Genomic DNA, 15,350 nt, shown 5'->3' with positions numbered 1-15,350 from the left:
TACCCATTACACAGGTTTAAGCAGGAGGTCCCTGGAGCTGAACCCCATTAATTTCAGCTCTGGGGACCCCCTTCTTCTGGAGATACCTACCTCTGTAGTGGCGCCGGTATCTCTGCAGGTAGAGAAATGGTGTGTATTATCTAATGGCGGCTTTAAATGTCTCGCGTCGCACGGACCAATTGGAAGCAGTGATGTCATCCGTTGTGACTTAATATTGGCCCACATGACATGGGGCTTTTAGCTCAGCACAGATACCGACCACCCTTACAGAGGTGAGTATCGCTGGAAGCAGGGGGCCCCGGAGCGTAAATTAACGGGGTTCAGCTCCAGAGACCCCATGCTTCAATCCCGTAATCGCTGCTTTAAGCGGAGTTTTATTCGGACACATGAGTACGTTTCCCAGGAATATCCAAGGTCTGGTGACCGTTTAGTTGTGTTACTGTGATAGGATTAAAGGCATTCTGTCCTACTGTATGGGTTCCTTCCAAGGAACTGGGGGGCGCATCCGTGTGGAATATAAAGAGAGAAGCGCGTCCGTGTGGAATATAAAGAGAGAAGCGCATCCGTGTGGAATATAAAGAGAGAAAAATATAATGTGTAGTCGTTCCAACATTTGCGAGATGAAAAACAGAACTCTCTCCGCGCTCACATACAGGCGGACCTTTGCGTTTATCTCACAGGTTCTGGAACTTTTATGCTGTTTGTCTTCCTCTCGTTATATTCTACACAGTTGCCCTCCCAAGTGGACAGTTTATTTTCGGTTGAGAAGCACAGTGTATACAAAGTGACATTACGGTCCCATTTTAATGTTTCCTACTTACTTTAATATAGATCATTTAGATCAGGGGTGCTTCCCCCCCCCCTCTCTCCCAAACCCCCAACAGGTCAGGTTTTCAGGATATCCCAGCTTCAGCACAGGTGGCTCAATTAGAGCAACTGAGCTACCTGTGCTGAAGCAGGGACCTGTTATGGGGGCTTGAGGACATGAGTTGAGCACCGACTGGCTCAGATCACACTATCACTTTCTTATCTTTTATTTTGCACATTTGGAAGCGCCCTATATCTTTTAGCGCAAAATGTACAATTCCTCAAGTTCGTGGTGGGCAACCAGGGGTGGGAGGACCTCCGCCTGGATACAGCAGATGAAAGTGTTCTGATATCACTCTCGTTATCAGTGGTCGGACAGACATTAGCCATTTCATTGCCAGAAAGACTTCAAAGAAAATCTTTTGATGCATTTATCAAAAAAAAAAAAACAGAAGTGTAAGACAAAATAATGGTACTCGGCTGCCCCACATAACATTGCCATTCAATCACTGCTCTTCACGCTGTTCCCTCTTCCTGAAACGTTCAGGTTTGTATAGTATTAATGAGGAGTTACAGATCATTTTCCAGAATAAACACAGCACGTTGGCAGGACCACCGATGACCTGCAATTGTTGAACTCTGAGGTTGCAAACCTGAGCTCTTCAACCAGTATATCCTAAGGGCCAGATCACAGAAGATTTAGCAGTAGACGGGTCACACACGCTTATTGTAATTTCACGTGTGATGCAATAAAAATTTATTTATTTAAACATTTTGTAAGCATTTATAACGTGTATCCTATACATTTACATTCCCCAATTCTATATGTGAGCTTGTGTGCAATATTGCACTTGGATACTTTAGCAACTGGTATGAAATTACCAGGGACAAAGGGCTCAAGGGCGACATCAAGGACCCCGTTGGCCGGATTTGACCCACTGGCTGCCAGTTGAAGAGCCATGTTATACACGTTAAACTACCACCCCAATGTCATACTTAGGATTTATTCCACCCCCACATCATTGAACTTTTCGCATTAAATACTGGTATACAAGTACAGTACCAACTGGCGTGCATGCTTTCATCACATCCGTATCCCAGTATGCGTATATGTAGAAATAGTTTAATTTCAGGTTTATTATTACATTCTTCGTTATGCTTTTATGGACCAAAGACTAGCTCTGGTATTCCAAGTCTCTGCCTTTACTTGGTGATACGGCACGATTACTAACCAGAATGCACCCAGATTCGTGTTACAAATAACTGGAGCAAAGTCTCACAGTCACATGGAGTCAGGGTGGGAATACTGCATCCCATTCTTCAAGGATGGGGGACACAGTATCGAGGGAGGACTAATATTGTGTTTACAATCTATCTGTGCTGCTTTAAGGAAAACTTCTTCAATCTGTTACAGCAACAGGACATATCTTAACTTTTTTTTTAATCTAGCGACCTCAACTGAATGTTTTGCCTTTCTCCCCCGCCGCAGAATTACACAACGTTTGGTTTGATAAATACGAGTTTGAATGAGAAAGGCCTTCCCTTCATCACCACCCCAAATCCCCCCTCTTAGGAACACGTGTGTTTGGGCCCCTCTTACCATCTCGTTGAAGTGTTCATTGTAGTCCTGCTGCATGAACTCCCAAGATTCAGCCATATAACTGATGAAGAAAGCTGTGCTAATCCGGTCCAGTTCTGGGATGGAAATGTCTACAATTGTAGCTCCCATGCTCTTCAAATACTCCACAGCTACATGAGAAGAAAGATGAACAGAAAGACACGGGCAGAGGGAACACAGCCAAAATAATTCAATATCTTCACAAGATACTGAGCAAGTTTCACAGTTACATAGTTACATAGTATTAAATAGTATTACATCGTTACATAGTAGATGAGGTTAAAAAAGACATGCGTCCATCAAGTTCAACCTATGCTAAAATTAGAACACAGATACTTTATCCTATATCTATACTTACTTATTGATCCAGAAACAAAAAACTCCAGTGATATATCATCCAAAGATATCTCATAAGGGGGAAATAAATTCCTTCCTGACTCCAAGAATTGGCAATCAGATTACTCTCTGGATCAACATCCTTCCCATGTATATTTATTTGGTATATCTCTGTATACTGTACCTTTCCTTTCTAAAAAGATGTCCAACCTTTTAAAAAATAAAAAAAAATCTATTGTATCTGCCATCCCAGTCTCCATGGGTAATGAATTCCACATTTTAACTGCCCTTACTGTAAAGAACCATTTTCTTTTGTTGCTGGTGAAATCTCCTTTCCTCCAACTTTAAGGGATGACCCAGTGTCTTCTGTACTGCCCTTGGGATGAATAGTTATCATATGTATATAGTTATCATATCCCCTCTTAGACGCATTTTTTGTAATGTAAATACTGTAAATCTAATTTAGCTAGCCTTTCCTCATAAATTAGATTGTCCATCACCTTTATTAATTTGGTGGCTCTTCTCTGCACTCTCTCTATTTCCATAATATATTTTCTAAAGAGTGGAGCCCAAAATTGTACTCCATATTCAAGGTGTGGTCTTACTAATGCTTTGTATAGGGGCATAATTATGTTTACTTCCCTTCCATCCATTGCCCATTTTATGCAAGATAAGATCTTGTTTGCCTTTGCAGCTACATGACTTTGCATGACTTTGGGCACTATTGCTAAGCCTGCTGTCTTCAAGCACTCCTAAATCCTTCTCCATCAAGGATTCCCCCAATTTATCCCCATTTAATTTGTTAGTCGTCTGTTTATTCTTGCATCCCAAATGCATAACCTTACATTTATCTGTATTAAACCTCATCTGCCATTTACCTGCCCAAGTTTCCAGTCTCTCCAAGTCCTTCTGGAGAAATTACATCCTGCTCTAATTCTACTACCTTACACAATTTAGTATTGATGGAGACTTTGCTCTAGATATCAACCTCAAGGTCATTAATAAACAAGTTAAAAATCAGGGGTCCCAGAAACGATCCCTGAGGTAATCCACTCACGACCTTAGCCCAACCTGAAAAAGTTCCATTTATGACAACCCTCTGTTGTCTATCCTTCAACCAGTTTTCAATCCAGGTGCATATATTTTTACGGAGTACATTTTGCTTTATTTTGTACAACAACCTCTTGTGTGGAACCGTATCAAAAGGCTTTGCAAAATCTAAGTAGACCACATCAACTGCATTACCCTTGTTTAAATTCCTACTTACCTCCTCAAAGAAACAAATAAGGTTAGTTTGGCAAGATCTATCTTTCATAAATCCATGCTGACTATTACTAATAATTTTGTTTTCCATTAGGTATTCCTGAATATTAACCCGTATTAAACCTTCAAGTAGTTTCCCTACTATTGAAGTCAGGCTTGCAGGTCTAATTTCCCGGTTGTGATCTAGCTCCCTTTTAAATATAGGCACAACATATGTTTTACGCCAATCTTGTGGTACTGAGCTTGTGAAAATGGAGTCCTTGAATATTAAATGTAATGGTTTGGCTATTACTGAACGTACAGTAGCTCCTTGAGAACTCTTGGATGTATGCCATCGGCGCCAGGTACCTTATTTACTTAATTTTTTTCAAGCCGCCTATGAACTTCTTCCTCAGTTAACCAATTGTTCGTTAATATAGAGGTTGTGGTTTCCTCCTACAGCACTACTATTGAGATTGAGTCTTCCCTGGTAAACACAGAGGCAAAGAATTTGTTTAACACCTCTGCTTTTTCCTTATCTCCAATAATCTGCCTACCCATCTCACATCTCATTGAGGTGCAATCCGTCCCTAGAATAAAGATGGCACCTCTCCGAAAAGGAGTCCCAGTGCTCTAAAAAAACAAAACCCTCCTTCCTACACCACTTTCTTAGCCATGCATTAACCTCCCTAATCTCTGACTGTCTCCCTGCGGTAACGCATGGCACTGATAGTATTTCAGAAAATACTACCTTGGAGGTCCTTGCCTTAAGATTTTGGCCTAGATCCCTCAAATCATTTTTTAGGACCCTCCATCTTTCTCTAACTTTGTCATTGGTGCCAACATGTACCAAGACCGCCTGGTCAATCCAAGCCCCTCCCAACAATCTGTACCCGATCCACAATGTGCTGAACCCAAGCACCCGGGAGACAACAAACTTTTCGGTTCATGCCGTCAACAGATGACCTACAGTTGGCAACAGATTGCCCTATCTGCCATCCTAATAATGGAGTCCCCTACCACCACAATCTTTCTTGGTATCTGAGCATCCTGAGTCCCCCCTGTGCTGGAGGAACTATTCCCCTGGCTGCTAGAGGAATCAGTCTCCCCCAGCCTTGCCATTTCTGCCCTGACACTCCCAATATCTTCACTCAACATGGCAAATCTATTGGGATGGGTCAGCTCAGAACTGGCCTGCCTCTTCCTATTGCCCCTGCTTCCCCTTCTAACTGTTACCCAGCTACTTCCCAGCTACTCACATCCCCACCATCTGCACCACTAGTCGAAGCAAGGGCCTGCTCAGTGAGCTTTAAACCCCTTTCAAGATTGTCAATGTCCCTCAATATTGCAAGTTTCCTCTTCAGATCAGCAATCTCTGACTCTAAAGAGACCATCCGCTCACACTTTCTGTTTCCTAACTCTAATCTCAGTGTAATCTGGTTCTCAACAATCGTAATGATCTATTTCTATGGTGAAAAAAAAGCTAAAACCCGTGCATTCAGAATAGCAGTTTTGTGCGTATTCTATTTCGGCGGCACGAGGCCCCACAAACCACAAACCTTTGGTAACTGAACAACTGCCCGTTTGTTGAAAGGAATGACCCTCTCCTGCATTGAAGCATATTACTGTTATAGAACCGTACTATCATTTCTTACCCCTCTTGATGCCAGATGCACGTCTCTCATTTGGTGGCATGTATCAATTTATGTAGTTGTTTGGCACAAAGTTTACAAGAACATTTCAAATGAGAAGTAAACCGTGAGAAGCCCCGTGTGTAGGATTCTCACCGTCCCTAGTGTCAGGATGTTCTGCACAGCGATAGTACTGATTTATTTGCTCATCCATGGATCTCCTACATTCCCTTCTGGCATTAGCCCCTTAGCTACTCAAGAGATTTAAATAGGGTTGCCACGAAATGAATGCTACCCGAAAATGCCCATCTAAGGCCCAGCTCCACAGGGCTCTGTTAAGTCAATGCTCATTGTGTATTCTTATCAAAATCAGTAACGGATGTTATGTTCCCTGAGGTTAACGCTGAACCACAACGCTAATTATATGCAAAAACAAATCTCATTAGCACAGGCTTAAGGGCAAATTAAGCTAGCACCGCCTTACAGTGGCTTCAATTAACATGGCTCGTGTTACACCGGTCTGATCTAAAGTGGACGGGATCTCCCTCAAGACCCTGAGATATGAGAGAATCTCTCTCGTCCCCTTTAGGTATGACGCATTGTTAAATCTCTGCGGTTACTATAATGGAGTTCTGTGGATAGGCGTTGTTCAGAGGAATCATTAGCATGTAGCTAACGTTAGGGCCAGTTACGGCTGAACACCGCATTAAACACTGGGTTAGTGAGCTTGAAAGATACCGCATGGCCCTTAACAGTGCATGAACTCGGGTTAACTCCTCGTTAAGTCAATAACGCAGGATCTGGACCTAAGGCAGGTTTTCAAATTATAGACACAGATACCCAATGCTACATCCAATGTGACAAGATACATAGTTACATACTTCAATGTTAGTATTCTGATGAATAAGGGACGGGTCTATTAAGGCCATTCTCCCTCCACTGCAGAGGTAAATGAGAATACTCACAGGTAGTGTTAGGACCTGCATATACTGGTCATGCCGTGACGTGGCTGGAGGCTTATAACGTGTTGGCCAAAGAGTTTAACTAAACGACCCTTACTCATGAGAATACTAACAGTGAAGTATTTAACTATGTTTCTGTCACACTGGATGTAACATTGGGTAGTTTTGTTGCATACATTTGGTCACGCTTGGTAGCACTCCTTTTGACACATATATATGATGCGGTGGGTTCTGGTGTTAGAGCTTGCTGGGATTGTGTGTTTTTCAAATTATACTCTGATGATTTATAAAAGCCCAACCTGGCTAAGAATTGCCTCCTAATAGGTCAGGTGGCTACATGTACATCTTCCAACCACTTCTGGCTTTGTACAACAACCGTCACACATTTTGAAGCAAGGACTAGACTAGGGGCGCTCAAGTCAAGTCCTCAAGAACCCCCCGCCCTCTACAACACATCAGGTTTTAAGGATATCACAGATTCAGCACAGGGGGCTCAATCAGTGGCTCGAGCCACCTGTGCTGAAGCTGGGATATCCTTACCACCTGACCTGTTTGGGGGAGGAGGTGTCTTGAGGACTGGAATTGAGCGCCCCTTGGACCAGACGAAGATCGCTGAGTGATTAGGACCAAACTGGGGATTTTCCCTTGGATAAAACGGGTTACATTGTCTTGCAGAGATTTTGCCCCTTTCTCAACAGAGCGCGTTACAGAACGGCACTAAAACCACATGTGAACTGCACAGTTTGCCTGAAGAGATGGAAACCGCGCACAGGGATTGAGATGTCATTAAGAGTAAACGGCTCACTAGTGTTCGGAAAAACGCTGATATTTAGCTAAGCAAGCAGACCGGGCGGTAAATAAACACGACTCACCTTTCTGACAGGTCTCTAGTACATCTGCGTCACACATCTGGAGTAAGAAAGAGGCAAATAAGCAAACGATCCGAAGATGGCAGGCGCACTCCACTATTTTTCAAAATGTTGGTCGTTGGTCTAACCGGAAAGGTGGGAATCCCAGCACAAATCATACAGTTCAATAAAGAACAGGGTCGCGTGGCACTCAATAACTTTGTAACCATTGTCAAAGACATTTCAAGTCTTTTTAATGATGCACACTTACTGCACCATAGGTTGGTTACAAAGTTACTGAGTGTCACACAATCCTGTTCTTTATTCAAATAAGCAAACCTCATAAAACAAATCCAGTTGAGCCGTGAGTCACAGAGACACAAGGACATACTCGGTGCTATCCGCTTGGTGCCGGGAAGAGATTGCTGTACATACTCTATGTGCCTGATTACTAGCAAGCACAATCAACACTTTCAACTACCTGCTTCTCTCAAACTCCATGGGAGCATTTAGCAAACTCCTTTTTTTTAATGTGCTGGGTCTTCCTTTTACATAGTACAATAAAAACATAGAATCGGAGCTAGCAGATAAGGACCACTTGGTGCATTCCTCAGAGTCTACCCATTATCCTACCTGTTGTAAAACCTCAGAACCTCCGTGATCCATGGCTTAGCCGTATGTCTATCCTAAGCATTTTTCCATTGCTTTACTGTGTTGGCTTCCACCTCCTCTGCTGGGACGCTAGCCTACGAAGCCAAAGTGATCATTATAATGCATTACTGCACCTTAAAGAATGTCCAGTCAACCGCCAACTTCAGGCCATGCAGGCCCGGGCTGGACATTCCATCCAACATCAGAGGTGGCTGCACTAACCCTGTGCAGGAGAATATCAAGTTCTGGGGTCAGCAGCAGCGGCGGCAACTTAACAGATGAATGACATCTCAGCTAATACGGACCATACTAAGCAAGCAGACAGTTTGGTTCCATAGACAAGGTGGTAGCTCACCGTATGGATAGAGAGGATCTGGTCCTGCCAGCATGGTGTATGCAAGAGCCGTATCCAAGACAGAGGCACAGATTGGACCTGTTGGAAAGAACCGTTATGTATTTCAACAGTAGGAGGCACAATAACCTCATGATTAGAGTACTTCAACTATTCACTGTCAAAGAGATAAGTGGGACATCCCACCCCATTAAGGCTACAGGACCATCTTTGGTTTGTGTGTATATATATATATATATATATATATATATATATATATATATATATATATATATATATATATATACCTGCAACCCTGCATTTCACCATTATCACCTAACATACAGTGCTTCCACTGCACCAAGGTATTCTGGGAGATGTCATGCAAAAAAGCACAGTGCCACCTTTTGTCTCATGTCCATTATTACATGGAAAACCCTTAAGCCTATGCTTGCTGCTTTAAACACAGCTTTTAAACATAGCCTGGGATGAGATGCAAAGCCAATAAACCATCTCACAGACAGACTTGTTTTAACCTTGTGGGTCTCATCAGTGTTAGGTTGGTTATACCGGCTTTGCAGTTTGAGACTTTTTGGTCTGGAGTAGGCCATCCCTGTTGCTGAGGGTTGTAGGTGACAAACATTTATACAAAGATATTGTTTGCTGTTGGCATGCCTTCATCCATCAACCAGAAGCATGTACAGCCCTGAAACATCAGTCAGAGCTCTGTATACCAAACCAGCTTCAGGAAGGCCTCTTACCCACACTGAGCACGGAGTGAGTGATCGGAATGGATCCGTGAGCGCTGATACGACCAAAGGTACCTACACAAGACAAGCATAAAACGGAGCTGTTCAATATATAATCCATTACACAACATTTAATCTCACATCACTTAGAGCGAGCGTCCCTTAAATTCTACAAATGATTGAGACTCAGTCCAAGAGAGATTAGACATGCTTGGGTATCTTGGACCAGACGTTTTCTGTGTGTATCAAACATACAGATGTAGTTAACCTTACTGTCTCCGGCGGCCGCTGCCAGCCGCAGTCCGCGGTGGGCCGTGGCACAGGAGGGTTAGTGCTGTGGGGGATCCCAATCCAAAGCAGCGTGATCGCGGCTGGCACCGTCTCCGGCGCCGTGGACTTTTGCGTTTTCGTCAGACAGCGAGTCTTACTACATCTGTATTTTCAAACAGTACAGCGACATCTCTACAAATAGACCAGTATGGGTCATACCATTCATCTTATCGGTCACTTCAATGCACCGCACGGTGTCTTCCAGTTCTATGAAATAGCACCGTGTAGTAAATATGGGACAATAGGGGGTTGTTCCTGTAAAATATGGGTTAGTTACAGGTTGAGGTGCCTTTTAACTGACCCACAGGAGAGTTCTTCATAGATGTTGTTCCACACAAATCTTGGAGACCTAGCAACTCCCCGCCTCAGATGTACGGTCAATGTGAATGAACCAGCATGAGGGCTTTTTAAGATTATAAACCCAACAAGCCTCTTCCTCTGGGTTTCCGTAGTTTAAGAAGTTTATTGTTAAGAATATGAAAAGCGTGAATAAAGAAACAAATCTGAGGGTTAAATTGCAAAATGACAAATGAGTTTATTGCGTATGGGTGCGCACACACACACACACACAGGAGAAAAGCTTCAACACAAAATCTCTCCTGCAGAAATATGGCCTACAAGACATATTTATACCAAAATACTAAGCCAACGCCCCCTTAATGAGGTGGCCTGTGCGTCATTACATAAGCGTATAAGATAAACAAAATATGAATATGAGAACATTGAGTTAATAACAAAACTGTAAGATTTATACCAAAAATTAATTGAATCAGCTACAAAGTTATTATGCCAGCTAGTGACCTTTCCTCTATATACGTTGATTTCTGGGAAGGGTGTATTTATATATGGAAGGTTTTGTGGTTAGCTGAAAGCTTATTATCACTAAAAAAACGTAGGAGCAAAAGAAAGAAGAAAAAATGTGTGTCTTTCAAACCTCATTTCTCATTCCAACATTTATGCAGACAATAGACAAAATGGATGACATTAACCCCGGTCTAAAAGGGCTTAAATAGAAAGCCTGTAGTCTTAAATAGAAAGTCTGAGGAATCCAGCAGAGAGCTGGTTAATTGCAGCTAGAGACAATTAACCAGTCTCCACCTGGCTCATCAGACAGGTAGAAAACACCTCCTGCTTACACTGCAGGAGAGATCTCTTGAGCACAGGGGGACTGTGGTGCCAGAAGAGATTCTCAGGAACAAGTGGTCTCGAGCACAAGACTGTGCTGCCAGCAAGATCCGCAGGAACCAGACCCAGGGCACAGCGGACCCTAGAACCCGCCAGCGGGTAGCCCCACAGCGGACACCAACCCAGACCCAGAGACTGACATAAAGGGCCCCCTGCTTACAGGTAACGCATTGGACTTTAGAGTTATAGGTTGGAAAGAGGCCTATCCTCCCAGCCCTGCAGAGCGGGACTGGGAAAGTGAGTTAGCCCTTACACAGGGATAGGATGTTTGTTTATTTGTGTGCTTCTTTAAAAGTATTGCTTAAGCCTGGCCTCGTTCATTCTGACTGCGGCTCGCTGCTCAATAGCAGCTAATTGGAAAAAGATTAAACCCCCTTCTAAGCAAATGGTCCTTCGCAAGGTAAGCGAGGTCAAGCTTATGGAATACCTATCGGCGCTCCTGAAACAGAATATAGTACAATATGAGAAAGTTTGGGCACAGTGGCCTTATAATTAAAGAGATTAAAAATGAGATATGGATGCTTCAGTTGGACTCTGCATTAGACCACTAACCCCTCTAAGGGGGAGTTCATGTCTACTCAGGGTCTTTTGACAAGGTGGAGGGGAGGACAACTACACCCCTTCCCTTAGCTCTCCCCGTTCCTATCCCCTCTCTCCCCCCTTCTTCTGTTCTTCTCTCTTCTCCCCCTCTCTCTCTCTGCCTATCCTTTACAGTACTAATATAAGGGGTTTGATCTAAGATCCTCCTAAAACTGTTAATTCTCCCGGACGGGATCTACATAGTAGAATCTAAATGCATAGGAGGTTACAAAATACTAGGGGCAGATCGCCTCTTCTCGATCAATCAACCTTGAGATGCTTCGGGTTGTTCACTTTTAAATGTATATGTTAATTAAGTTTACTGTCTATAAACAACCATGTGATGTGAATGTACCCCTGTCAGAAAACAATAAAAATGTTTGAAATAAAAAAAGTATTGCTTAAGCTACGGGCTGAATAAACCCCATGGTTTCATGTCCCCAAATCTCTCTCCCTGGTTGTACCTCTGCACATGTCTCTTACAGCCCCCTGCCCACGGGTTTCTTCACGTGATTTATTAGTACGCAGCACATGGCAGAAGCAAGAAAGAGCAGAAGTCAGAAATATTAGAAATCAATCTTCACTTCAGCCTTTCCAGTACCTTCCATGTCAAAAATGAAAACGCGGATCAAAGATGGCTGCCTGCTAACTCATGTGAAGAAAATAACCATCTTAACCATTGAATTGTACATGTAGGCCCATATTTACAGTGCCAAGCGGTGTAATTCCACAAGACACCTGCCACCGCAGGAAGACACATATGGGTCTATTCCAGTCCCAGCAACATTTTGTGGCTGTAGCCCCTCATCTTGAATAGCTCCCATATTGTGTGTATTCATCTGTAAACATTCAAGGCTACATGTTACGACGTGGCGCATCCCGCCTTTAATCTGTGCCACGAGTTTTGGGATTAACATTGGCCACACCGTACCTTTCAGACCCACCAATCCGCAGAAAGACGCAGGAACTCTGACAGAGCCGCCTGAGTCCGTCCCAAGGGCCAGAGGGCACAGACCTGAAACCACAAATGGAGGCCAATTACACGTGGCTAAAGTGATCACACTTTCCCACCACGTCCTGTACTGGAGTCTCCCCGGCTGGGCAACGCAGGGAGACTTTAGTAACTAGACTGCAGAGTGTTGGCGATACAGATGCCAGTGGAGTACAGTATGTATCAAAGAAGAACATTCCGGAACTTTCGGTAACATGGGTTCCTTATTGGTTCCTTTTCCTCTGAATTGCTGCACTTTTGCATTGATACATAACCCCTGATATATGCTGTGAACTTCTAGAGCACACGGGTCCAAACCTTTGCACCTATTCTAGTTTGTTCCAGACTCCTGAGCATCACTTAAGGAGTTATATATCTATGGGGCATATGTATCCAGGCAAAAACGGTGCAATGCTAAGGCCAAAATATTGCACCATATGTATCATAGGACAAAAAAAACCCATTTAAATCAATAGGATTTTTTTCTTTGATACTAGGGCAGTTTCTTTTACCTCAAAATTGCACCATTGTCACCTGGATGCATATACCCCAATAAGTCTCTCAACTGGAACACTCGAGCACAAAGATTGCACCGTGTTATCAAGGAAAAGGTCCATAGGGCAAAAATTATTTTTTAGTCAGGTACTGGTGCAAACAAGTAGGATGCCCGTAACTCCCAGAGGTAAATGCTATGTACGAACTACATTGTGTATGTGAACCAAATAAAATAGGTGGGACTGCGCACATTCCAGGTAAAAACGTTGAATCCCCTGGGATAGCAAGAAAACACAGGGCTCTGACAAGTGTTTTTGGTTCAGCAGTCAAATCAATCCCCATTCAGAGGGAAGAGTTTCACCGCCCTGTCCGCAAAACTGGACATGGTTCATTGTGCAATAGCTTCACCTGTCCAGCTGCCCAATATACCTTCTCCTCCTGTATGACTACGGGGGTATCCAATGGTTATGAACTTTCTATTGCAAATGAAGCCTTGCAGGCAGGGAGACCATGAAAGCAGCCATCTTATGAGATAAGAGGTGAAAAGGTTATGAATCCGTCATGAATAAGGAAAATATTTGAGATTCTTTTCTCTGTTTACATTGCCACCTTTCCCGATTTCTCGGTATCACCACCACCGTCGCCTGATACGATGTGTTAATCTTGGAGAATGCTCAGCTTTTACCTGAAGCTACAGCCACTGCGGATCCACTGGAACTGCCGCCGGGGTAGTGATGGGGGTTGTATGGATTCCTGGCAGTGCCGTGCAGCCTAAAACCACAGAAAGCATCAGCATCCAGTTACTGTGCTCAGGCAGAATCCAGGTGCCCAGTCTCATCATGAGAGAGCCTGGTCTGTCTGAACTAACACAGGTGAGTAATGGGAACACATGTACATTAACCAACAAGAGCAAGAAGTCCAGTCACAACAGGCTGAAGGAGCGGCCCGGTGAGTAATGGCGCTGACTCTGATAACCACACTGAGTTTGAAGTAGGGGAACCGGATTCAATTCCCGGTGTCAGCTCCTAGTAACCTTGACAAGTCACTTTATCTCCCTGTGCCTAAGGCAGGGGTGAGCAAAGTGGGGGGTGCGAGATTTTTCTGTGGGGGGGGGGGGGGGGGCACGGTGTTGCAGAGGCCCAGCCCTCTTCGCCAAGACATTTAAATTAAATGCCGAAGGATCTCGTGAGGCCTCTGCAACTCTAAACTTACCTTCACGCTGCTGGCGTCATGTGACGTGATGTCACATGCGTCAAATGACGCTGGGGGTCACGTGACGCCGCCTCAAGATAAGGGGGGGCGTAAGCAACAGAAGGGTAAAGGCAGGGGGGGCGCAGCAGCAAAAGTTGCCCTCCCCTTATTCTCACGTGTATAGCAAAAGCCCTGTAAAGTACCTATCCCCATCTCTTATATAAGATATATTAATATATCCCTGAGATAAGATGGCTGGTTTATATTACAATATGGTTTTATCTGCCCATAGAAACTAGTGAGGAGCAACATAAGGTAGCGTCCTCCTAAAGTATTCCTTTGAATGTTACATTTTGCATTGTATGTCTTATAAAGCATAAATAAGTACATGTAACAGGGTATGTCTATTCTGCCTTTCTTTCCCCACCATGTTATGCAAGTCCTGTTATCTGCAGGCAGTAATAGGTTAATCATATGGGTTTGTGCCCCACCCTTGTTCCTCTATGATGGACAAGAGTAAGGTGATGACTCATGGCCTGTGTAAGCCTATCAGAATAGGTATAGACCATGAGCCCACCCCTCCTGTCTTAATTAGGGGAATAACAAATTTAATCTTCAGTCTGCTTGCTGCTCCAGTGAAGAAAGATCCTGTTCTAATATACAGTACCTCAGTCTGAGTATCAGTCCTTGGGTTGAGGGGGAAAGAGTGCAGTAGTGGGGGCGGATTTCTGGATACCCTGGAACCCACTACAGCTGGAGGCGCTGAACACCAAAAAGAAAGAACCAGAGAAAGAACCTAAGCCTGCCCTGATCCTGAACCCCACCCTACCGCAGCTCTCCTGCTCCAAACAGGTATTGCACCACATACTAGGCAGCATAGACTGTGTAATCTCCCAGAGGGGGGTGGGGGGGAGGGAACAGTGCAACATACATGTACTCAGTGGCAGATTTCCCATTGGGCCCAGGCTTAGGGCAGCAAAAATGTCTGCCCCTATTTACATTTCCCGCGCTCTCGGGCCTATCAGGCCTGGTGGGAAGTCACTTACATGTGCCGGGCGCCTCCTTGCTGTCTCTTTTCTGCCGCCCTCCTCCCTCCGATTCGCAGCACCAGATGACGTAGCGGGTGTTGCACGACGTTTCGCTGCCATGCCAACGTGCCGTTGTTGCGTCAAATGACATCATGACTCCGCGTTAACATGGCAACGAGACACTGCACGATGTTACTTTGGTGACGTCCGCCGCATCATTTGGCGCTGCGAATCGGAAAGGAGGGGGTGGGCGACAGCAGGGAGGCACCCAGCACATGTAAGTGCCGTGGGGCGGCACATTTCCAAATCCGTCGCTGCATGTACTGTATGTAATATGGGATACTGGTGCTCCAATGCCACACACGTCACCGCTTGG

The 15,350-nt window shown here is 44.3% G+C and overlaps 1 protein-coding gene across 1 annotated transcript in view; it reads right to left on the bottom strand.

Moving 5' to 3' along the window:
- LOC142491288 (uncharacterized) overlaps positions 1 to 15,350 on the bottom strand; it is a 113,195-nt gene that overhangs the window by 17,389 nt on the left and 80,456 nt on the right. Inside the window, exons 7-13 of the mRNA XM_075593625.1 lie at positions 13,441 to 13,526; positions 12,201 to 12,284; positions 9,188 to 9,250; positions 8,451 to 8,528; positions 8,230 to 8,318; positions 7,469 to 7,505; positions 2,408 to 2,556 (exon numbers count right to left, since the gene is read on the bottom strand). Coding sequence (XP_075449740.1) covers positions 2,408 to 2,556; positions 7,469 to 7,505; positions 8,230 to 8,318; positions 8,451 to 8,528; positions 9,188 to 9,250; positions 12,201 to 12,284; positions 13,441 to 13,526 — 586 coding nt within the window. The remainder of the gene's footprint in view (positions 1 to 2,407; positions 2,557 to 7,468; positions 7,506 to 8,229; positions 8,319 to 8,450; positions 8,529 to 9,187; positions 9,251 to 12,200; positions 12,285 to 13,440; positions 13,527 to 15,350) is intronic.

This window comes from Ascaphus truei, chromosome 3 (assembly GCF_040206685.1).
Source record: "Ascaphus truei isolate aAscTru1 chromosome 3, aAscTru1.hap1, whole genome shotgun sequence".
In the NCBI taxonomy this organism is placed as follows: Eukaryota; Metazoa; Chordata; class Amphibia; order Anura; family Ascaphidae; genus Ascaphus; species Ascaphus truei.
Note: the sequence above shows the minus strand (reverse complement) of the source record. Positions and strands in the feature narration are given on the sequence as shown.